Source organism: Dunckerocampus dactyliophorus, chromosome 21, assembly GCF_027744805.1.
Source record: "Dunckerocampus dactyliophorus isolate RoL2022-P2 chromosome 21, RoL_Ddac_1.1, whole genome shotgun sequence".
Taxonomy (NCBI): Eukaryota; Metazoa; Chordata; class Actinopteri; order Syngnathiformes; family Syngnathidae; genus Dunckerocampus; species Dunckerocampus dactyliophorus.
In genome coordinates this window covers 12,644,240-12,669,155 of record NC_072839.1, presented here as the reverse complement: position 1 = coordinate 12,669,155, position 24,916 = coordinate 12,644,240, and the positions used below count along the sequence as shown (strand labels likewise).

The 24,916-nt window shown below is 42.3% G+C and overlaps 3 protein-coding genes across 4 annotated transcripts in view; 2 read left to right on the top strand and 1 right to left on the bottom strand.

Moving 5' to 3' along the window:
• Window positions 1-908: 908 nt before the first annotated feature.
• Window positions 909-8,766, bottom strand: prpf4bb (pre-mRNA processing factor 4Bb). The gene is made up of 16 exons (XM_054764877.1): window positions 8,647-8,766; window positions 7,755-7,833; window positions 5,660-6,792; window positions 5,406-5,579; window positions 4,660-4,818; window positions 4,510-4,591; window positions 4,238-4,439; window positions 3,843-3,916; window positions 3,692-3,782; window positions 3,478-3,625; window positions 3,119-3,256; window positions 2,894-3,047; window positions 2,714-2,828; window positions 2,492-2,643; window positions 2,301-2,387; window positions 909-1,739 (listed from the first exon to the last, which is right to left on the bottom strand). The coding sequence occupies exons 1-16, from the start codon at window positions 8,703-8,705 to the stop codon at window positions 1,536-1,538; spliced, it is 3,051 nt and encodes a 1,016-aa protein (XP_054620852.1). The 5' UTR covers window positions 8,706-8,766; the 3' UTR covers window positions 909-1,535.
• Window positions 8,767-11,063: 2,297 nt separating this feature from the next.
• pxdc1b (PX domain containing 1b) lies at window positions 11,064-19,234 on the top strand. The gene is made up of 5 exons (XM_054766405.1): window positions 11,064-11,609; window positions 15,431-15,522; window positions 15,594-15,711; window positions 15,799-15,910; window positions 17,827-19,234. Exons 1-5 carry the CDS (start codon window positions 11,354-11,356, stop codon window positions 17,936-17,938), a joined length of 690 nt encoding a protein of 229 aa, XP_054622380.1. The 5' UTR covers window positions 11,064-11,353; the 3' UTR covers window positions 17,939-19,234.
• Window positions 19,235-20,132: 898 nt separating this feature from the next.
• Window positions 20,133-24,916, top strand: part of LOC129174285 (protein disulfide-isomerase TMX3-like) — a 145,491-nt gene continuing 140,707 nt past the window's right edge. For both annotated transcript variants that reach the window (XM_054766116.1, XM_054766115.1), the window contains exons 1-5: window positions 20,133-20,206; window positions 20,450-20,507; window positions 20,738-20,777; window positions 21,824-21,947; window positions 22,050-22,095. In XM_054766116.1, coding sequence (XP_054622091.1) covers window positions 20,173-20,206; window positions 20,450-20,507; window positions 20,738-20,777; window positions 21,824-21,947; window positions 22,050-22,095 — 302 coding nt within the window. In that variant the 5' untranslated portion in view covers window positions 20,133-20,172. The remainder of the gene's footprint in view (window positions 20,207-20,449; window positions 20,508-20,737; window positions 20,778-21,823; window positions 21,948-22,049; window positions 22,096-24,916) is intronic.

The following is a 24,916-nucleotide window of genomic DNA, read 5'->3' as shown; positions in this document are numbered from 1 at the left end:
AGAGTGTGTTGAAATACGTTTTTCTGAGCAGCGTTCCCATATCATTTTCATTGACAGGTCAAGCACAGAGCTCCCTCTTGTGGCCTTTCTTAGAAGCTACAATGAAGGTCCTCTTCCGGCTGTAACTGGAGACTCTCAATTGTCCACAGGTATGAATGTGAGTGTTGTATGTACCCTGTGATTGGCTGGCGACCAGTCCAGCGTGTGCCCAGCCTCTCACTCGAAGTCAGCTGGGATAGGCTAGGGTTAGGCTAGTGAGGATAAGCGGCATAGAGGACGGATAGCTCAGTGTGTGGTTCTGTGTGTGCATTTCTATGTGTGTGAGTTCATGTGTCCGAGTCAATGTGTGGCTCTATGTGTGTGTGCCACTCTGCGTGTGATTCTGTGTGTGGATCTATGTGTAATTCAAAGTGTGGTTCTGCGTGTGCATTTCTATGTGTGTGAGTTCACGTGTCTGAGTCTGTGTAATTCTATGTGTCTATTTCTGTGTGTGAGATCATGTGTTTGGATCTAATGTGTGTGCTACTCTACGTGTGATTCTATGTGTGTAGATCTGTGTGGGAAGTAGACTCATAGATTTACACATGAATTTACACGTGGATCTATGTGTGTGATTCTGTGTGTGCATGTGTCTGGTCTATGTGTGTGCTCCTCTGGGTGTGATTCTGTGTCTAGTTCTGACACACAGAATTACACATAGATCCACACACAAAATCACACGCGACGGAGCACACATAGATCCACGTGTAAATCTGTGTCTAGTTCCCCCCTAGATCTTCACACATAGAATTGTGATATTGTGCGTGTGATTCTATGTGTGTCTAGTTCTGTGTGGTTAGCATGTTGGCCACACTGGCCCCTGTGTGTGTGTGTAAAAAATAAACAGAGAAGGCACTGATAATAGGAAACATTTTTATTACTAAAACGTCGTCTTATACTGAAGGTGCTCTCTCTCTTTACTACTGTAGTCTTCATTGAAATCACAAGATTGGTTTGAACCGCCTATTAGGAGGGATGGGGTGGAACTAAAGCATCATCCATGAGGAGGAGACATTAATGAGGGACTATATACAGGAGGTGGGGGCGTGGCCAAGCAGGAGGCACTTAAATCTGCCAGCCTCAGGAGCCAAGACCAGGAGACAGTGCTGAGAGATGAGGGTAAAAAAAACAAAACGTATTGAGACATTTACACGGGCCAGCACCACGTCTGGAAGCATGCATCGCCGCACAATGACATGTCATTTAAAAAACAAACCAAAAAAACTGCTGCTGGAGACACAGTATTTACAGCAATTTGCTCCTTTTGGAACTCTCCAATGCCACTCAAATGAAATCTAGCGTATGTGTGAATACAAGTTTACGATGTTTTAAGATGGGCTACCATTTCATATTTACAATAAAACAATTATGTGGCCACACAGAAAGAAATGGAGAACAGAAAAAATGACATTCTGAAAGTCTGCGGGTTCCTATGAGAGCTGCTTTTTAGTGGTTGGTCTCCGTCGAGGGGGTGGGCAGGGATCAGGGGGGAGGGGTCAGATCTTCTCCTGGATGAAGGGGTGCTGCAGGGCCTGGTTGATGCTGATGCGCTTGGCCGGGTCCAGCATCAGCGTGCCGTCCAGCAGGTCCTTGAGCTGCATCACCTTCTTCCTCTGGTCCTCCGGCAGACGCTGGCCGCCAATCATGTCGGACAGCAGGTCTTTGGTGGGGTTGATGGTGCTCATCACGGTCACCTTCTCCTGTTTAGTCAATCAAGTCAACATTTGTAGGCCAGAATGAAATGATCTACTTCAGCCACTTGTAGTACAGTTTTATGTGGAGATGCTCCATACTGCCTTTCTTACTGATATACCGATATCGTCCAACACTCCGTTACCGATATCGAAATATGCAGCAGCAAACTAGTGTCGTGTAATGAACACATCATGCTTCTTTAACTGTGATGTTTGTGCAAAATAAGACCAATACAGCTTATAGAAACGTGCCATATTTATTTTTAATAACATTTTATTTTTAATAAATAAATTGAAAAAGGACCAAGGACCAATAGTCAACTATTGTAGCACGTGATACCGTTTGGAAAGCTTCTATGTTGCACAAACATGTATAAAACCAAAATCAAGTGCAACGTATCAAATTCAGGATTCGCGTATTATTTTGTTGCGTAGCGCTGCGTGTGATATTACATTAGAAGAATGGAAGGAAGACACGTTGAAATTCATCATAGTTCTTCCCTTATTTGGTGAGTACACTTTAAAAAGTGCATGGGAGTGTTGGTGAAGTGTGCCAGGCTCTCTTACCCTTTCTGTTACTTTGTCCACTTCGATGTAGAGAAAGTTGAGATTCTGGTCGAAGTGTTGGTCTTTGAAGAGGCCTTTCCGGATCATCTGCGGAAAGAGCAGCACATGATTGCATCACGGAGCGTCACGGAACTTTGTGGGAAAAGGAAAGCAAGAAAACAAGTGTGGATGCGATGATGCAAGGCGTCTACCTTGTTTGGCATCTTGCCCTTCACGTCCATGGCCAGTTTGATCATGTGATTGTTGGAGGATCCCGGGAAGAGGATTTTTCCCGTGTAGAGCTCGTAGAGCGTGCAGCCCACCGACCACATGTCGATGCCGTAGTCGTACGGCTTGCCTATGACTGGCGGGGAGGTGATGTTAGCGGGCGGGAGGGAAGCCACTTTCACGCTAAAACGCACGAGAAAACTTACTGATCTCTGGAGCTCTGTAGAACCTGCTGACCAGATAGGGCGTGATGTCATTGTCGGCGACGTGCGACGCCGAACCGAAATCGCACAGCTTCAAGATGGTCTTGGACTCGTTCACCTGTGGAGAAAAGGTGACAGTTCAACAAATGACCTGTTGTGGCCTGGCCTGATTGTGGTTGGTACCAGGATGTTGTCAGGCTTGATGTCAGCATGCAGGATGTTGCATCTCTTCAGCAGCTTTAAGGCCAAGAAGAGCTGCTGGCTGTAGGAGCGCACGGCCTTGATGTGCAGCCCCACGTCTTTGCCATACTTCTTCAGCACCTCTCGCAGGTTCATGCTGCCAGACAGAGTACAACACCGTTACTTGTCAAAGAGCAGCAAAGGGAGATTCTTCTTCTACTGTGGTACCTGAGTGGCTCAAAGACCAGACAGAGATGCTGCTTGTGGTAGAAGTGTCTGAAGAGACGCAGACAGTGGAACTTGTCGTCAGGGTCGGCGTCGTTTAGCTTCTTGAGGAATTCCAGCTCTTTTAAACCCGTTTTCTGCCTGAGAGACACAAAAAAACCCACAACAAACTCACATTGTTGTCCAAATGATAATGATTAGGCCTAAATTATCCTCGACATTATCGGTAACATTTTTGAGACCATTTTTTCATAAATGATTTTCTTGAGGCGTAAGGTGGTGGATTTCCCGGGAGAAAGGGCAGGTACGAAGCATACTGAATTGAATAGAATCAGACACAGAAGAAAAATATCTTAACTCACATGAGCTCATTGTTTCGGATGATCTTGACTGCCACCTCCTGGCCGGCCCTGGCAGTGTCTCTGGCTCGGATCACGTTGCTGAACACCCCCTGGCCCGTGTATCCGTATACGTCATAACGCTTGTCCAGCGTCTCGCCGATATTAACCCCTTCAAAAGAAACATTTTGTTAGCGCTAAGAACGCTATCTTCATCCATAATTGAGGCAGCACTTACGGTAGTAACCCTCAGCATCCGTCCAGTTGTCCCTGAGGTTGGGGTTCTCCTTGAAGTCCTTCCCGACTCCTGCTGCTCTCATTCTAGCACCCTGCACGTACAATTACCATTACCATTTGGGCTAAATCATTGTTCTGAATGCGATGCTTACATCAAAGTCGGCTGCAAACATGTCGTCCGACTCTGTGAACATGTCGGGCGCTGATGGCTTCTTTGGGTTGGCCCCTGCAACGACACCAGGTGAGGAGGTGAGGGTTTGTGGTCAATGTGCGCTGCGTCTCGTAGCTCCATGTGTTGGCTTGACATACTGTGCAGAGATCTAAACATGCTGCAGGTGGCAGACACAGCCAGGCTTTGGATAACAAGCCAGCAACTGAGTGAAGACATGACAGAGAGACGCGATTACATCGTAAACGGTGGTCTTCCACGTTGGAAAGAAGGCACTGCAAGGCTTGTGCACCTTCTTCTAGCAAAAATCCAACGGTTCATTCGGTTTAACTTTGGCCCCAAGTGCTGCCAGAGCCAATAGGCACGCTGGTACATTACCGTCTTTTTCCTGGGCGATGAGGTTGTGCTTGGCCTTGATGTTGGCCTCGAAGGTGTTGAGGTTCTCGCGCTCGTACTCTTTGACGTCGGCGGCGACTCGCTCCAGAATGTCATCGGGCGATGGCGAGCGGCTGCGCGTGCTGCTCTGCGGGCTGCTGGGCTCTGACACCATGTTGCTGTCGTCGTTCAGCACTTTGTATTTCTGTGCGGAGGACGCAAACGTCAAGGCGAGGCGCACGTATAGAGTATTAATGATGGGTGTCTAAACACACCTGTACGATGGCCATGCGCTGCTGCCTGCGCTGTTCAATCAAGGCTTCTTCGTCAATCTCCTCTCCATCAAAATCATCTAACCTGCAAAAAAAACACAGTATAGCATTAGTACTTCATACGCCAATCATCTAAAACTAACTTTAACGCACATGTCTTCTTCTGAGGACTCCTGGTCCACCTTCATGCCCTCTGAGAGGCTTCCCTTGAACTTGTCTTCATCTTTGCTGCGCCGTCGCCTCCTCTCGCGATCACGTGACATGGAGCGCCGGTACTGTCTGAGCCTCCCATAGCGATCTCTCTCTCCGGACCTGATGTTCAATACGAAAGCTTTGTTAGTGACACCAAGCCAATTTAAGTCAAAGTCTGGCATCCATCTACAGCATATACAGTATGTCAAAGTCACGGCCCGCGGGCCAGATCCGGCGATCCGGTGTTTGTGATGCAGTGTGCCCAGACAAAATGCAACTATTTTCAAATGTGAGCCTGAGCAGAAACACCGTTGCTGAACATTTACTTACTTTTGCTGTGTGGCCTGTTGAAAATGTTTTCCCTCGAAGTTACTGACAGAGCCATAACAAAATATTGCTTCATTCATTTAATGTACAGGACATGTGGTTTTTATTTGAACGAAGTTCGTTTTTGTCTGTGTGCCTTCACTTGAAATTACTGACAGAGCCATCAGAAAATATTGCTTTTTTCATTGAATCATGAAATAATATCCACTGTGTTTGTTAGGTGTAGATTCAATAGGCTGTGTAATCATTTCAAATATGTTTTAACCAACATTGACCCAGTCCGGCCCTCGGCTTGGAGCAATTTTTTTTTTTGACCCTTTGTGTAATTCCACTTTTACATCTCTGATCTACAGGAATGAGTGAGGATGAGCGACCGTCACCTGTGTCTCAGTGGAGACCTGCTGCGTCTGCGGGGGGAGGAACGAGAGCGCCGCCGTGGTGATGGAGAACGCCGCCTTAGAGGCGAGCGACTCACCCTGCGGCGTAGGGACAACCTGGGACTGTTGTCTCGAGACCGGTCTCGTGCTGGTCCGCCTTCTGCTCGCAGCCGCTTCCTGTGTGAGCATGAGAGCAGGACACAAACCATCAAGCAGAGCAGCGAGGCGGAGTGATGTGAAGGAGATTGTCCACCCACCTGAGCGGCGACTCCTGCCTCTCAGCATCCCTCCTCCTTACGTCTGGGGAGCGGCTGCGTGCTCTCCTCGGCGGCGACCTGGCTCTGGGGACAGGAGAGTGGCTCCGCTTCATGCGGTCCGTGGCTCCGGTGGAGGCGTGCCGAGAATCTCTGTGGCGAGGGGAGGCGCTGCGCTTTCTTGCCGGGCTGGGGGCGGGCCTTCGGTGCGGCGAGCGGTTCTCCTTCCCAGATGATGCGTCCTTGGACGGAGACTTGGCGGGTCTTTTGTCGGCATCGGAGCGGCTTGCCCGCTCACGTCCAGGCGATCTGGACCTCGGCCGTGTTTTTTCCTGGGCTGGCCGCTCGTCCCGATGCGGTGAGGGACGTTTCTCAGTGCGACTACTTTTTTGCTCCGCTCTCCAGCTAGATGGGGAAAGAGACTTTCTGCTTCTCTCCTTGGACCTCTCCGTGATCTCCGAATGTTTTCGCTCTTTTGAAGCGCTCCTTCCGCGCCCTCTGTCTTTAGCGCCGGTGTCCTTGCTGCTTTTGCTCACCTTATCCTGCTTGGACTCCTTAGCAGGCCGGTCCGTGGCCTTGCTTGGGCTGTGGCGCTTGGAGGTGGTCTTACTGCCTTCTGTCGAGTCCCTTCTAGCTTTACCACTTCCTGCTCTGCGGGGAGATGTGGCTTTCCCTGAGCTGCCTCTCTGGCGCTGTTCCCCGTTTCTCACCCGATCTCCATCTTCTTCCGATCCGGAGTTGTAACCCTGCAGGATGAGGCCCATGCCTGACTGGACCTTGCCCTCCATCAGCTGGCTGTCCAGTTCGGCTTTGATCATGGCCCTCTGCTTCTCCAGGTCCTCCAGCACGGCGCGGTCGTCCAGACTGGGGTTGCCCGAAGAAGGAGAGGATTCGCCTTTCTTGTGGCCGGAGGAGGCAAAGATGGCGGCCGCGGAGGGAGAGGCGCCCTCCTTATTACGCTTGTGTTTTCTATGTTTGTGACGATGCTTGCGTTTGCGGTCCTTGTCCTCGTCTGAAGCGTGCTTGTGTTTTTTATGCTTACTGCGGTGTTTGTGTTTTTTCCTCTTATGTTTGCCGCCACTGCTGTGGTGTTTGGGGCCCTCCTCTGGCTTCTCGCCGTTAGTCTCAGCCTCCTCCTGGGAAGAGAAGAACATGGTTGGCTGTAGTTCATTTTGAACACGCAAACAAGTTTACATTGCCGAAGATCTCATGTTTACAGTTACGCAATTCACACTCCAAAAAGGAGGGCGCCAAAAGCGGGGCTTATTTAATCCTACCGCTGCTCTGTGTCACAGCAATAACTACTAAACTGTGTTCCATATACACTACTCACAAAAAGATAGGGACACTAGGCAAAACCCCAGGAAGAGGGGGTTTAAATGCTTTAATTAGGGCCCTATGATTTCCGTGATGATGAAATCGTGAAACTGGCCAATAAAAAGAGAATTTACTGTTTAATGAGGAACCTACTGGGAAATGTCATTGTGAGAAGGAATGTTCGTGTGGGGAAGTATTTCCATGGCGGACGGCTCATTCGTGGCGGAATCTCATCACAAACACCAAACCGCCCCCTCCCGAACAAAACATGTCAAAATGGTGACCTAAAACACCCGTGAAAGTTGGCAGAAACTCCTCTTACGGAGCGTGAATGGAAGCTAGCAGGGGTAGCATAGTTTAGCAGCGCACGCTAATGCGGCTGTGTGTGTGTGTGTGTGTTTTACTGCTATAATGTAAGGAACGTTTTACAATGCCTGCTGACACCGTCCATATCCAAATTGAGTTCATCGGGATTGGAAGTAAAATACTGTGGATCGATGCATCTCTAGTAGAGCATGGAGGGATTTTTAGTTCAAAATGTATTTTGCTTTATTCAGTATTAATGGATTTCATGCCACATTATGTTGTATATTTTTTATACGTGTTTTTGTTCACCTCGTCTATGTCTACGCCGTCTATTTGGGTTCTTTTGGTGTGTATTTGTGTAACCTACTTGGAACTGTAGAATTGATTGTTCGACTGTAATTAAAAAACAATGTCAGTACTGTTATTTAGATTGTTGATCACAGGATACCACTGATGGGTAGTCTTGCTCCTTTACCTCTTCTTCCTCGTCCTCTTCAGACACATCTCCGCTGTCTTCATTACCGCTTCTCTCTTGGCTTTCCATCTCCTGTTTTCTGTTTAGTTCAGAAAACAAATAACAGAATAATAAAGCAATAGCTAAAATAAACCACACACACACACACACATCATGCACGTATCCGTAACCATTGGCAACCAAAACTAGGCTGATTACCACAACAAACATCTAACCTCTTTATCTAGCGACTGACCTTGTACTGCTTTGACATTTAATCATATTAATTCATTGCATTAATTTCAGGCTGTGTTGAATCAATAAGTCACTGAGGCATCGTGGATTTCCTTGTTGGTGGCTTAGTTAACAGACTTTCCAGCGATTAAGAAAGACGCGGAATTTTAATGTGAGTATTGACGATTCATTTGGAGACAACAAATACAAAAAATGATGTAAGACTGTGCTTACTGGTGCTCCAGTGTTAATGTGCCCATTACTTTAAAGTCCCAAATGAAAGGCAGCCACTTTATTGGGCACATCAGTCAAAATGGGGTTCAAGCATTAGCGCTCACATGCTAACCGATCCTAGCCAAGTTAGGCTACACCATCACAGGCATGATAACTACACCAAATGCGTTAATGTAAACAAGTTATTTGAATACTGCACTACTCGCATACTGCATGAGAATATGTGCAACATTGGGATACATTTCGACTCACGTCTATTTTGCGTTTAGCAAAACTTAATGTTAGCCGAGCTAAGCTAAGATCATTACCGATTCCTGGCAACAGTGTTACCCAACAAAACTGCCGGCTTGCAAATGATAAACATGCTGGGTAGTTCAGTTGCAAATCTCAAATACGCTCCACTTATATAACTACGAGAACCGCGTGCTTAAAGTAAAATACGTACATGTGCTCGTTGAAATTATTCATTCTTCTCGCCGTGATATCCATCTCTACGTCGGCCATTTTCCTCAACCGAACAACCCCGTCTTCTTCGCGAATAAACGGCGACGTGTGCCGAGACCGCCCCCTGTCGCACAGGCGGTGCAGCGCATGGCACAAACATGCAGGGTTAACGCTCAGACTTCTCCAGCAGGGTGCGATCATGCACCTTAAATAGGCTCGCTCTCCTCAACAGCAAGTATACTTTGTGCACAAAGGTCAGAAATGAATTATTTTAACAATGTATTTGTTTTTGTTTTAGCTGCTGTGATTTACGTAATGTTTGTCATATTTTGGGTCCTATAGAAGAGTATTAAATTCAAATGACAAACCAATATTGTAATGTCAAGTGAAAGTCAATCAGAATTAAAGATAAACAAAGGACGAAACAATGGGTTGATATTGTATGCTTCGGATGCGTGAACATCAGATTTATGTCTTTTGACTCCAAAAAAGGGAGGCGTAAGCATATGTGAGGTCTACACTGAGTAAAACACAATGAAGGCGCAGCCATAAAAAATGAGGTCCAACAGATGCCGGTGTAAAAGGAGAACGTCTGCTCGTATCCTCCCAATTGTTCATTGCGCCTCTTTTATAGCATTTTCTGGGAGAAACATGGACGCTCGTGGACTTCTCTTGAGGGCAATGAGGCATGGTTTGAAGCGTATGGCTTCGCTACTTTTCTTTTGGCATCTTTTTGACCAATTTTGGGCAGGAAAAAGACTTTCATTGGAGGCCTTCATTAGAAAAGGGCCCATACTGATACTGATACTGTAGAGCTTGTCTTGGATCCCAAGTATGAGAAGGCAAACGTTCCTTTTTTCCATTCCAAATGCATCGAAGAAGACTATGTGCTGACTTTGCAAAAGTGGTCAAACCACACATATTCTGCAAAGGCACATCCTTTATTACTGAGGACTGGTGGGAATGCTGAGGCTGCACGCTTAACAAACCATAACCTCTGATCATACGTCTATGTGCAGTATATGTGTGCATTCATTGAATTACCTACAGTATATTTACACTATATAGACAAAGGCTACAGGCTTCTTTCAAGATTCTGTTTGCAGTCTGGTGGCACACACTGACCAAAACAAAGCTGCTCTGTCTGCGTGCATACTGCACCATAATATAAGCATTTTTCATGTGATAAAGTAAAAATAGTTTGCTTAACTTGGAGTATAGCCATGCAAATGCATAGTCTGGCACAGGTATAAGGTGCTGGAAACGCTCGCAAAATGATTTTTTACTTGGAAAGTACAACCTGAATCCCGTTTTATGTGTTTGTTGAAATGTTTATGTGTTCAACGCCCACCCTGTGAAAAGAGGTACGTAAATAAACTTTAACAAATAAAATAACATTTAAAAAATAACCATACATTTTATAAATAGCCGTTACCTAGTTTACATAATTTTACATCATAATAATTTGTATTAGTTCTGGAAAAGTATTAAGATAGTACTGTATTTGGAAGTACAAATAATCTTTATAAGTATTCTTTTCACAATATTATGATTTTTCGCCCAAAATAATTTTTCAAAAATGACAACTTTATGTTGTTTTCTCCATTTTACATAATATTACAACTTAAAATATATATAATTTCTCCTGGGCTTTTTTATTCTCCAACTATTTCAGCTTTCCTCTTGTAAATGTTCCTCTCGTAATTATGACTTTATTCCCATAATATTTTGTTTAGGGGAGGTGTTTTGTTCATATTTTATTCTTGTAATATTGAAACTTTTTCCCCAACCTAATTTTCTAAAAATGTACAAATGCATTGTTTGTTTCATATTGTTAATGTTGTGTTGTGTTTAATAATGTTTAATAGTCCATCTCTATGCTACTAAAATGACATGATTTTTCCTCATAAAATTACGACTTTATTCTCGTAAAAATTGCGACTTTTTTTCTTGCGAGAATGCGACTTTTTCTTGTAATATTTTGACTTTATTCTCTTAAAATTGCAGCTGTTTTTTCTTTCCTTTCTGTAATTTTTTTAGTTTTCTTGTTCAATTATATTTGAAGAATGTGCTGTGGGCCAATAAAAAAACAGTGCCGCAAATGGCCTGCGGGCCAGATTTAGGACACCCTTTAGTGCATTAAAAAATAGGCATTTTTAGGGATTTTTATGGGTGCTTTCATTATTTGCTGGGGTCTTGGTGCATAATAAGGGGTAAGGGATCTGCTGTGTAAACACAGGCAGTAAATTGTGGGTAGTTGATTAAATGCTGTCTCCCCTGATTAGAAATGAGAAGATGGTCTTTGCAGCCCCTTCATTCTTTGCATAATAATGTCCTGTTGTCAAGAAAGGAGGCAGGGAGGAAGCAAAAGGGGAGGAAACTGCTAAAAAAAAAAAGTGAAGAAAATTGTGAGCACGGGCAGAGCCCCAGCAGCACTTTAGGAGATGTGCTGATTGTCTTTTTCTTGCATAAAAACCAGACTGTCAAGGAACAATTGGGAGTATTTTCCAAATGGGCGTTATCGCTGACTTTTTTTCTCCTCCGGCAAGCTCAATCACGCCACGTTTGACTTGAACTGCAGGGCTGAGCTTTGCCTCAAGAGTAAAGAGAGAAGAAGAAAAGTTTCTAAAGTTGTATTTAATTGTCCTTCTGGCTCGGATCACCACTTCCAGAGGCTTGGAGCCGAGCAGCATGCCGGACTGAGAGGCATGGCTTCGGCCGTGTTCGAGGGCACGTCGCTGGTCAACATGTTCGTGCGGGACTGCTGGGTCAACGGGGTCCGGAGACTCGTCATCAGCCAGCGGGGAGAGGAGGAGGACTTCTTCGAGATCCGGACCGAGTGGTCGGACAGGAATGTCCTCTACTTGCACAGGAGTTACTCGGACTTGGGTCGCCTGTTTAAACGTCTCAACGAGTCCTTTCCTGAGGACGCAAGAGACCTGTCCTCCTCTCCGCTCACTGAAGGTTGGTGTGCGATTATTAAATAGCTTTAATTTGAACACGAATGTGCTCTACCAGGGGCGCAGCAAAGGATCTTAGGTGCTGTCACTTGGGGTCCTCTTTGCCTGGACTGCCAACAATTTGCTTTTTCTTTCTTTCTCAAATTAAAATACAAAACCGCAGCCAAATATACAGTGTACGTTAAACTCCTTTTTATTTATTTTAGGACAAGAAAAGCCCTGGTCAAGTTTGCAGAATGCATTATATTCCCTTTTTAGTTAGTTTTGTACACTTCTTTTAGGTTGACTCTGATTAAAATCAACAAAAATTACTTTTCATTGAGTTTTGGCTCATTCAAGAAAAATGCTTATACAATAATCAGTTTTTAAAATATACATTTAAATACTTAGAAAAAGAATTACTACAGCTTAGAAATATATTTCCTATATAATGACTTATCTATTCGTCATTGTAGTTCCTCTTTTAAGATTTTTGTGAGAAACTATACACACTTCTCTTCATTGTTTTTAGAGAAGTGGTTAATCGTTTGCATTGAATCGCCCAGATACACACTTTACACCTCTTTCATGCAGATTTTACTCATAGCAAAATCTTATAATACGGTTTAATAACGTGTACCACCATTTGTACAGTTTTGTATGACTCACTCGGGCGTGTGGGGTTTGTTTTTGGGTTAGGACAGGTCAATAATGAGCAAAGTCCTCTTTAGGATGTCACATAAGCACACAGGCCACGTCGACCGGAGACTATCTAATGTTTACCAATATCATTACTGTAGGTTGTGGAGCCAGAAGCTGGCATTTATAAACATGCAAAAAAGATGCAGGCTCAGTTATTGTTGCCATTTATGCCAGATTGAATAAGAATTAGTGTTAGATTTGCACCAGCATGACTTCTGCTAGTGGTTAGCATGTTGGCCACACAGTCTGGAGATCTAGAAGAGCTGGGCTGAAATCTCTGTTTGGGCATCTCTGTGTGGAGTTTGCATGTTCTCCCCGTGCGTGCGTGGGTTTTCTCCAGGTACTCCGGTTTCCTCCCGCATTAAAAAAAAACATGCATGTTAGGTTAATTGGCGACTCTAAATTGTCCATAGGTATGAATGTGAGTGTGAGTGTTTCTGTATATGTGCCCTGCGATTGGCTGGTGTCCAGTCCAGGCTGTACCAAAGTCAGCTGGGATAGGCTCCAGCTTACCCCCGCGGCCCTAGTGAGGATAAGCGGCATAGAAAGCGGATGACTTGTGCTGTAACGTTATATTTGGGTTACACTGACTGGTTAAAGGTCAGTGTCTATTAATTTTCCAGTGTGTGTTCCAGCACTTTTTGAGTGTATGTCAAAGTCAGTCAGTACGGTGTGTGGATAGACAAATATTTAGAAACACGTCCCTCTCGCTGCGACTGGAATGCTTTGACTTCCTGGAGAGAGAAGTTGTTGACAGGACTTGAGAGAGTGTCATTGAGCGCTTTTTTCCATGAAACACTGCAAAACTCATCCCACTGACCGCGTTCCCAAGTCCTACCTGGTCATTGTGTTACTGGCAATGGCAACCTCTCTACGGGGGGAAAAAAGGGTCTCTGTGTTTTGGATCTTCTCTGTTTTCCTGTTCCTGTCCTGCGTCCAGGCAACAAGGAAGGCGTGCATGCCGGGCCTTGGCAATGATGTCATGATGACAGAGAGGGTGGATTTCCTATATTTAGTCCCCCTCTGGCCTCTTGACTGATGCGTAACACATACTGTACCTTCCATGTGATCCCACGGACAGGAAGCGATTGCTCACAGGAGAAAAACCTTTAAAAATCCTCACGTTCCTCTGACTGCACTGATCGATACGGATCCCCCCCAACCATAAATATTCATCATGTTTAGCTGTGGCTTAGCGGGAAGGTCACTCTCTAAAGTTTTGTACGTCCTGAAATAAGCGCTTGTTAAAAGTGCTGAGGGTTACATGTTGACACACGCTTAGCTGTGAATTAAACGGCTGATTGTTGTGTTGCTAATTCTTCCTTCACGCCCAATTGTGCTGACTTATTCTAGTTTTAAGGCGAGAACGGTTTGGCCTACAGGCGAAGGTCTCCGCTACGCTCTTCTAGTTGTTCCTGTTACCTCCGCCAGTGAGATGTTTTGTTTGTTTACCGCAGGATAAGCAAACTCCATGAAAGAGGGTGCAACTTTGGTGAAAATCCAGATAAAGGTGCTGTATGTTGGAATGTTTTTCACCTGATTGCCTCTTGAGTTATTATGGTGTAAGGCAGGCAGGGGTGTCCAAACTTCTTCCACGAAGTGCCACATACTGAAAAATCAAAGGATGATATTTGTATACAGTATATAAGAACCCCACAGACATGAAATAACACCCTGATAGTCACCTTTACACTCCTGTTACCCAATGTAGTAGACATTATAACAGAAAGTAAGACATATGGAGGTCTGCATGCTACTGCAGTGCTGTTGAACAGTATATTTTTACAGGAGGAAGGCCAATGCTGCTGTTACAAGACAACCCTTAAGATACAATCACACCACTTCCTGGATGATTAGACTATAACAGTGAACTTTATCGCACAAGGACTACGGTGGCGCGGAAGTCCACGAAGGCAAGTGGAGATGATCTTGTCACAGTTTTTTTTTTCCGATAATGACATAGGGGTGGAGTCTTGTGGTCCAAACAGAAACGGATGATTATGGAGTCGCCTTTAGGCCCTCTTACTCACGGCTTCCACACAGCGTGTTTGCTTCGATGTTATTGTCCTCACCGCGGCTCGCGGTGAATGACGCTTTGCTGACCGCTCAGACGCATGAGGCGGCTCTTGTCTGGTGTTGCCAAATGTGCTGATGTCACACCCACACTTCCCCTAAAACGTCAGCGCAAGTTACGTAATCGTGCTGTTTTACGATTACCGTGTCCAGACTTCTTCCAGCGAGGGCAAAGTGTTGAAAAATGAAAGGATGCAAGAAGGGCTGCTTTGATATTTTGTAAAGCAAGATAAGCTAGTTTTGCTGTTTTTTTTCCCATAATACAGTCATGGAAATAATGATTAGACCGCCCCTTGTTTCCTCAATTTATTGAGCCATTGTAATGGCTTGTACAACTAAAGGTGCATTTGTTTGGACAAATATAACAAATATAGCTTATAAGAGTTTGATTTAAGAGCTGATATCTAGCAGCTTCCGTGGTTTTGAATAGCTATAGCACTGTACTGCTATACCAAAAAATGTAACTCTTATGAGCTATTTTTGGTGTCATTGTTACATTTTTCCAAACAATTATAGCTTTAGTTGTATCAGGCATTAAAATGAACAAGAAACTGAAGAAACAAGGGTGGTCTAATCATTTTTTTCCATGACTGTATGAAAATATTACAACTTTATTTTGTTTTGTTTGTTTCTCATATGACACTTTCTTTTAAATATTTCAACTTTATGCTCCTAAAATGACGAATACATTTTCCTCATAATATTACGAGTTTATTCTCGTAAAATCACAACTTTTTTCCTTGTTTGAAGACGACTTTTTTCTTTTCATATTTGTACTTTATTCTTGTAAAATTACAGCTTTTTTTAAAATGTATTTCCTGACTATCTTTCTTCTTGTAAATTTTCTTGTAATATTATGGCTAATCTGTCAACTTTATGCTCCTAAAATGACGTTATTTTCCTTATTTTGCTGTCCTGTTAAATGATACTTTGAGAATGTGCCACAGACCAATATTAAAACAGCCTCGTGCACTCCTGGTGTACGCACTACCGTCTGTGGACAAAAGTGTTCGGACACGTACAGGAAGTGTAACAAACAAGGGAGCACACGGCCTTTCGTTGTCATTTCAGGCTTGGTGAAAATCAAAGAAGCGAACGACACTGAGGAGAAATTAAACGAGGTGGAGCGACTGCTGAAGAACGCCATCAACATGCCCTGCAAGGTGCCTAAACTTTCAGGCAAAGCGCCACTTTTCCACCTTCTCTATACGTACTGAGTCCTTGCCTCCGACAGTATTCTAGGTCAGAGGTCATGCTGACGTTCTTCGAGAGGTCGCCGCTGGACCAGGTGCTCCGCAACGACAAGGTGCACAGAATCCAGCCCTGCTTCCAGAGTCCGGTCAAGATATCGGGTAAGAGCTGCGTCTGCTTATGCGTCATTTGTGTTCCGTCTGTGTTGTCTTCACACAGTATGAGTCTGTGTGTTCCGTACTTTTCAGACATCATGCGCTCAAACGGCTTCTGTCTGGCAAATACTGAAACAATAGTGTTTGATCACAAACTCCCGGAAGACAAGGAGAGACCTTCATCCACCGACTCTGTGGAGCACACGTGAGTGTTCAAAGTGTCATTATGTAACATTTCATTTCTAAATAAGTCTCAGAGGTCCCACAGTAGTGTATTTGAAGTTGTCCGAAACCTTGCCTCGATGCTGGAATTTAGACATTTTAAAAGTGGTTTTAGTAAGCCCTACTCGGAACATGCTGTTTTGTTTGTCTGCAGCTTTAATGCTCAGGAGCTGTGCTGTCTCCAAGCAGCACTATTGTGCGCTTTATCCGCTATTTACAGTACATATACAGGGGAACCTTGTCTATCGTGGTTAATCGGTTCTAGACTCGACCGTGATAAGTGAATTTCCGCTGTAATAAATGGAATATTTGTTGTTATGGCATAAAAAACCTGTTGACGATCTTCTAAACACGTTTTTGTAGCATCATTCGAGACCTATAGACATTAAATAACACCCCTATAGCCAAATTTACATTTGCTTTACCCAATATAGCTGATATAATCATAGAAAATAAGACATTAGATATAAATAAGATAACATAGACTCACACGTTAGCAGCTCTTTGTTGTTTTTCTTCTGGACAGCGTAGTTCCTGCGGTGGCTATTGTCTCATCAGTGTAGTGTATTGGTGGCTTTCAATAGCTTTACACTCATATTACTCAATATAGTAGAAATAATAAGAGTAAATGAGCCATTTAATATGTAAATAAAACTCCTGCTTGTGTGTGTCACAGTAAATGTGTTCCCCAGCGGATCTTAGTGACAGGTGGACAGAAGAGTAAAGGACAGGAAGTGATGTCGGAGGTTTGGAGTTGTATGGCCCGCAAAGTAGCCCGCGTTATTATTATGATTATCATTGTGCATGTTGTGAGATCATTAAATCTGCAATAAATGGCTGGCCTTTGGCTCACCGAACACCGACACCTAGTGGCCAATGTGGAATACTACATTCACAGAATGCTTAGCCTGCCAATATTTTAGTTAATTTAGTCAGTTAATCTTAGCCATTTTTACGGTTGAAAATGCCTGGTTTAGGACAAGAATAAGTACAATTTGACTTAATATGCATATTTTTTTAACTAATAATAGGCTGTATTTAAACACTAAACAACGATCATTTATCAATTAATTACTTTGTGAAAAAGAGCGTCAGAGTGAGGGCGTGATGTGCGAACCGCAATGTAGCCAGTGATGGCTCAGTGGAACCTCACACTGACTACTCCCAGCGTTGCTTGTTTATTCAGCCGTCTTGGATCACACACCCAACACCAAATCTTGCTATACATAGTTTACACAATACTACGGTATCCTGTAAGGCTCAGTCTTAACATTTTTGGGGTGCCTGGAATGGATTAATTTGATTGACATTGTTTCCTTTGGGAACAATTGTTTCAGTTTTCATATGATTTGGTTTTAGAGCGGATTAATAATAACGAAAACTGGTACCTCTGTACGCTGTAACTCTGCACTTATCCAGTGTAATAGATGTCATATATCACATGACCACAACATAGCATCAAAGTGTGGGACAGAAGGACACAAATGTTAGCAACACTAGCATAGCTATGTGAGCAATGATGCTAACATTAACAGCAACATCAAGCCTGAGGAAGGAGGTTTTTCCTTCCTGATGTCATTCCAAAGAGAGTGTTACAGCTCCTCTTTTCTCAGAAGTGGAGAAAACAAATGATGGGGTGATAGTTTGGTGCTAAACAGTCTCTAGGTACTAGGATCTTTAGGGGGTATTTTAACAAAGTGTGGCTGCTTCTTGAGTGTAAAGTCAAGACCCCTCCACTCCTTAGTACAACAGGAAGTTTGCCTGTGCACCTCTTCCTTCCCTTGGGTGTGCATGAGGAGCACAGCTAGAGGAGCACATTCCTCTAGCTGGCACAAAAACAAGATGTTTTACATAACATAACTCCTGGCAAATACACACTGATACTGATTCTTGTGCCAGGTATGAGGACGGACACGAGTTCTTGCAGATGGATGTGTGCGACGAGGAGGCATACGTTACCAACTTGTCCTACTACCACCTGGTCCCTTTTGAAACAGACATCCTGGAATGAGGAGCTGATGTGAGGAACACGCCCTCCAAGCTATGCAAGGCTGCTCGGATGCTCTGCTGTGATGCTGCTGCTGTTTTGCGGCGTTCCCATGTAGCAGCAAGAAGTAGAAGAACCGGTTTTTGTCATGACATCTGCACCATTCCTCTGGAAAGTCCTTTGACATAAGTGGTGGTAACCTAATCTAATACACCAGCAGAACAGATTTCTACAAGCTGCTACCAAAGGAGGTTTTTCTCCACTCTGGTTGTGTGCCATCTTTGTTTATTGTGCTTTTTTTGGAGCACATAAATCTCTCAGCTGGATTTGTGTTGCAGATTTGGAAGCTTTTGTCGGCTAAAGCAGTGGATTATTTGACAATTGAAGTGGTGAAACAAAATATTGGTTCTGGTGTGCCTCTTGGATCCTTTCGTAGCCCCTTTAAGATGCCATGTTATAAAGGAAGTTAAGTACTTTTGGGGATATTTTGAAAGCATTATGAAGGTTTTTCTCCATAATGACTTACAATGTCGTTGTATTTTAACTTGTCCTGTCTCTAAACTTTCATCCGGGCAAACAGCTGATAAGCATTCACATCTTTTGGTATTTTATGAGTCCTTCCATTTTAAGAGTTGCTGTCAATGAGCTTATCAGATGCAGCTTTTTTGCAAAATTGTAAACTTGTGTTGGTTTTTTGCGTGTGACCAAACTCCCTTTTGCCACTTGAATGAATGCAGAAGACACAATGTGGGCCCATGACAGCTTAGGTGCAGTATTCTGCTCCCCCTACAAATACCAAGGCATTCAAGCCTCACAAAGTTGGCACACAAGGCCTCGGCATGAGTCTGTTTAGTAACACAGTCATGATCACGATTCCCCGCTGAGAAAGGACAGCTCATTCTCTGGGTGCACTGGGTGCAGTTGTGGGTTCTGTCACTTTCCTTTGAAGTGTTATTATTTACAGGTTAAATACCCTTCATAACGGTATAACACGCCTTCCAATGCAATAACCAAATGGTACACCAAACCTTTGCAGTAATTTTAAAGTCAGTATCAGCATTGCTGATAATAATGAAATAATATGGCAAGATTTTGATGAGATTTCTTTACCTAATGTGAATAACATTGTAGAACCCAATGAGGATTATCATGAACTGGCACCATAATGTTCATTTTGTGATTGTTTTTGTGTTTAACTATTCTGACAGTATTAATTCTTAAAACAAATGTTTAATAAAATCAATGTTAATTTAACGTGCTGTTTCTGTTTGTAAGTGGTTGGAAGTGCAGTATTTTGATCTTCAAGCGCCATCTTGTGGTAAACTTTGGTAGTGGTAGCATTTTTATTTGATTTTGAAAATATTAATAAATGTAATCATATCCACATATTACTTTATATTAAGATGAATACAAATTATTGGTACGGGCAGCTTCAACGCTTTTTTCCAATATCTTGATTACAATGAAAAAAGAGTCCCAAGAAATAGAAGTCCCAAAGGAGACTGTACTTCATGAGAAGACTGAGGAAATTTGGCATGTCCACCAAAATCCTGAGTTGCTTCTATATATTTACTATTGAAAGTGTCCTTACCGCCTCCATCACTGTTTGGTACGGTAACTGTACAACACGTGATAGGAAGGCACTCCAGCGGGTGATCAAGACCTCACAGAACATTGTGGGGGCAGCCCTCCCCTCATTGCAAGACATTTATAAAACTAGAGTCCTGCGAAGAACAAAACAACCTCATCAAAGACAGCACACATCCACAACACTCATTCTTCACACTCCTACCATCAGGCATACGCTACAAGAGTTTGAAGTCCAGGACCACAAGGCTGGCAAACTGCTTTTACCCACAGGCCATCAGGCTTCTCAACAAAGCACTCACACACGCCGCACGCAACACATGCACACACTCGTAGCGCTTTATTTAATTATTTATTTGTATTAATGTCTCTTCTGTTGTTGTTGCTCGATTTATTGGTATTAATGTTTCTTCTGTTCTTATTCATTTTCTTGTGTTTTCTTTCTTTCTTTTTTTGGGAGAATCAACAGAACAAGAATTTTATTGCATAGTATACCTGTCTTACTGTGCATATAAAACTCGTGAATCTTGAAAATGCTAATCAACGTAATTAATCGCAAGCAGGCGTCCTTTGAAATATGTGACGTCACACTCGGGGTTGATGTCATACCACGCATGCGCGCACCGTTTGGCCGCTGTATTTCCTGCTTGCTGCTGTTTCCAGCCGAAGCAATGGCAGCAGTTCGAGCGTCCCTGCTTTATGGAGGTACGTTCACCCCTGCTTTAAACTCATTATTTCCCTTTTAAACACGAAATCCTCCTTTACTTCTTGTCCGTTTCCAGTCCCTCTTGAAGCAGCAATTAGTGTAAAAACTGTGGCGGAGTACGAGGGCTAGATTGATGCTAGCTTTTAGCCTAGTGATGCTTCAGTCAGTCATGAGGTTTGCCGGGATGGAGAAGCTCCTAATTGTCACAAAAACCTCATTCTGTTTCTCCTTTTTCTTTGTAGTCCTTGCAGCTTTTATGAGCTCAGCCGTGCAAGTCTTTGTAGAAGATCTGGATGACACGTAAGTAGAATATTTCAGTCTTGTCCACACATTTTTACAGTATATGATGCTAAGTAGGAATAAATACTGTATTACACATGTTCCTAACCTGGCCTTGCATATTTCCGATTAAATAACACTCGTTGTCATCACTGTTTTGTTATATAATTGTTTTTTACTATATCTTGAGTTATTTTGTGAGCAGCAGTCTTTTGAGTTTAATGAAAATGGTGATGTGTTTTTTCCTATAGATTTAAAGAAAGCAGAGTGAATGATATTTGGCTGGTTGATGTAAGTTGGAACGCACGCACGCACGCACGCACGCACACTAGGCTCATCCCTTGCGGAAGTAGTCTGTGGTTCTAAACGGGTGTGGTTGGGGTCAGTGGAGGGGTACATTGTGATTGTGATGACTTCAATGACAAGCCATGCATGCTGGGTAAAGCCGGGGGTGTGCTGGTGGCAGCTTGGAGGGTTTGTTAATATCACACTTTGTGTCTTTTGGAGTTTTTGATTTTGACGATTGGTTATGAATTTCCATGCCTTAAACCAGTGGTTCCCAAACTTCTTACAGTGGCGTACCCCTTCAGACATTTGACCTGAAGCCTTGTCATGTACCCCCTACTCCTGGACATTTAAAAAAACATACATCTTTGAGATTGAACACTATTAATGCACAAAATAATCGTCAAACTTACTTATTTGTTCAAATGATGAACGCAGCGCAATGAACAACATCGTGTGCTGTCTCCTTCCTTCCTTCTGCTCCGTTTGCCATTGTGCCGTGAGGCGTTCAGGCGCACTCGTAATTGAGTGTGTTAGGCGCTAATTGTTTTAAATTATTATTCACGTAGCCCCTATTACAATTGGCATACCCCACTTTGGGAACCTAGGCCTTAAACTTGAGATATATATATATACTCTTTCAAACTCTTTCAATTTTCTTCTCGTAATATTACAACTTTACGTATTTCCTTAACATATTGAGTGTATTTGTGTAATATAACTTTTTACGCCACCTAATTTTCCAAAAATGACAACTTTTTTTTCTTCATATTTTGACTTATTCTTGTAAAAAAATTACTGATTTGTACATTTTTTTTTTTTTTTTTTTTTTACATTTTTTTTCCCCCAGTTTTCTTGTTAAATTCGATTTTTAGAATATGCTGCTGCCCGCACTCTGGACACCAATGTCTTAAAACATTTGAGTCACAATGCTTGGCTGCAACCAGCAGAGGCGCTTTTGACTCAATTCTCAACTAGCCTAGCCTCTGATTAGCTGATGATGAAATCTAAGTGCTTGTCGTGTATAATAATGTTCTGTGGCTCACCTTCAGTTCTACGCGCCGTGGTGTGGCTACTGTAAGAAACTGGAGCCCGTGTGGCACCAAGTGGGCGCCGAGCTGAGGAGCTCCGGGTCGCCAGTCCGCGTGGGAAAGATGGACGCTACTGCTTACTCTGGTGAGTGTGCGGATTTTGTTACAAAACACACACACACACACACCCACACACACACGCACACACAAAAAGCTGTCTTGATTGTATGATTTTTCTGACTGTTAGGAATGGCGTCAGAGTTTGGCGTGCGTGGCTATCCTACGATAAAACTGTAAGTGTCACCTTTGTTGTCTTTACATCAAAGCAAAAACACTTCAATCAGGAATTATGAAAAAAAAATGGCTCAGAAAGTAATAGTTGAAGTCAAAGGTCAAATCTGTACATTCTTCTTCTTCTTCTTCTTCTTCTTATTGTTATGAAAATGTTAAGGTTATCTATTGTTCTTTCAATGCAAGAACCGTATTGATTTATTGTGGATGATAGTAGTCGAGATAATCGAGGTCAGCGGTTCAATTGCAGTACCAGGTGTGCTTTACAACAGTTTCTCAAACATTTGTTTAGTTTGGTTACATAGCAAGAGCCCATTTTTTGAGACATTTGCGGTGAGGAAACTCTCACGTTAAATAATGCCTTTTTTTTTTTTTAGTGTTCTATCATAGTGGTCTCAACCTGGGACCCACATTTTCCAATGGCCATTAAGTCACGACCCACTTTTATTGAAATCATTATTTTTTTTTTATTTGTATTTTTTTTAAACACATTTATTTAAGCCATTTTAAGGGACTCTTACTTTCTTTTACACATTTGTCATTTTTAATTTTTATTTATTTGTATGATTTTTGACACTAAAGTCATTTTTATTTTTTGATTTGTTTATATGTAAGTCATTTTTATTTTCATGATTTTTTTTTTTTTGCCACTTAAGGCATTTTTATTTTTGATTACTTTTTACATTTTGAAGTCATTTTTTATTTCTATTAAATAGTTTTGCATTTTGTAAGTCAGTTATTTTTTTTATTTTTTTAATGCTTTTATTTAAGTAATTGTTATTTTGTTTTAATTTTTTGAAAAAAAGTCTTGACTGAAGTCATTTCTTTTTATTTATTTTTGTTATTTATTTTACACTTTTATTTGTCTTTTTCTATTTATTTATGCCGTCATCTTTATTTACATTTTGTATGCTTTTTATTTAAGTCAAACCAAGAAAATAGATTTTTTTTTTTTAAGCTGCCATCTTTTGAAACATTAATACACATAATTACGTGTCCAAAATGCATTTTTAGGTCAAAGCACTAACTGTATTGACTGTTTTTTTTTATGACATCCAATCCAAAATGTTTGAGGTAGTGGTGGTCAAAGGTCACCTACACCCACCTAACTGTTACAAATGGTGAAAAGAGTTAACAGGCTAACAGTTAGCATGCTACCACATAGCAAGAAAGCCCAGCAGATTTGCAGATTTTTGCTCATAAAACCATTCCAAAAAATTCTGTCATTTTGTTCCACAATAAACACATTTCATTCACCATATGTCGGTAATCTATAAAAACACAATAATACAGGTCAGTGTTTCCTACAGGTCTGCAATTTATGTATCTTTGGCGGGGGTGGGGGTGCTAGATGACGTCATTGTCTAATTTGCATAATTGGAAATGGTGCAAAATTGAGTTTGTATGTGTGTGGTTACGTAAAAGGAACCTTTTGGGTTTGTGTCATAAGAAATGTGACATCATGTTTTTAAACCTTAACAACAGAACATGACGTTATTGACTTGTTTAAAAAAAAAAAAAAACTTTTTCCAATGTCCTGCGCTCCATGTGCGTGTGCGCTGATTTTAAAGACAATGTACACGCAATTGTACATCTAATTTGTCACTATATCGTAGTGTTGAGAGGAGTTGCCGCTGGAGTACCCAGCATGCCTTGCGGGCCCTTTGTAAAGAACAGTTAGTTATGTGTACATCTGCTATCTCACTATATTGATAAAGGGGGCGTTAGAATGCATGACCAAGTCCCCTGTGGGTCTTTTTTAGGCCTCTGATTGTCCAAAGTGTGCATGATTGCTGCTGAATGTTTTATTTTTGTTGTTTTTTGTTTTTAACTCGGGGAAAGCGTTTTTGAAAACAACCGCGTTCATGTGGACACGGCCTCAGTGATCTTGTAGTTGCAGCTCTCATCCTCTTGCTTCACGCTGCTGCGTCTTGCTTCATTTGATTTCATTCCTTAGAGGCACATTCCAGCTAACCGGTGTCTCCTCCTGTCATACTCGCCGACCTGGTCATTTGCATCTCAAGCTCCGCTTCCTCTCCACTATGAGTGCCTTGCTCTGGAGGTTTGGGCCTGTATAGATGAGGCAACACTGTGTTGTTGTGCTGTCCCTCGGGTCTAATGAAATGTCAAACCTGGCTTGCTACATTTACCTTAAATTCTATTATGCTGCCATATTCTGATGTCTTAATCAAATGTGACAGCTCTCACATAAAATTGAGCTCACTCAGCTTTATCAAAGCTACAGTAAAAAAGCATTTTCTTATATGAAGCGAGGTGGTGGCGAGCTGCGACAGTAATGGGATCCCTGTGTAGTTTCATCAAGCTCATTTGGGAGATGGCCGCAGGTTCAGAACATTTTAAACCAGGCGGGTGATGAAACATCCATCAAAGGACATCAGACCATCCCCTGTGGCAACCACTTGATTTAGCCTTTCACCGCCTCCCCCAGAGGCTCTTAAAGCCTTGCGGGGTGATGCAACTACACTGAACCACACAACACTTAACGCTCAGTGCATTATAATCACAGTAAAATAGTATACAAATATAAAAAGGCATTTAATTAAGTGATAATAAAATAAAAAAAATACAAATCAGACTGAGAAAATCCAGTCAAAAAGCACACTATATATATATATATATATATATATATATATATATATATATATATATATATATATATATATATATATATATATATATATATATATATATATATATATATATATATATATATATATATAAATAAAGAAAAAAGTTGTATTCCGATTTTTTTTTTAAAGGAAGGTAATTTCTCCATTAGCTTGTGGAAAATGTATTATGGGA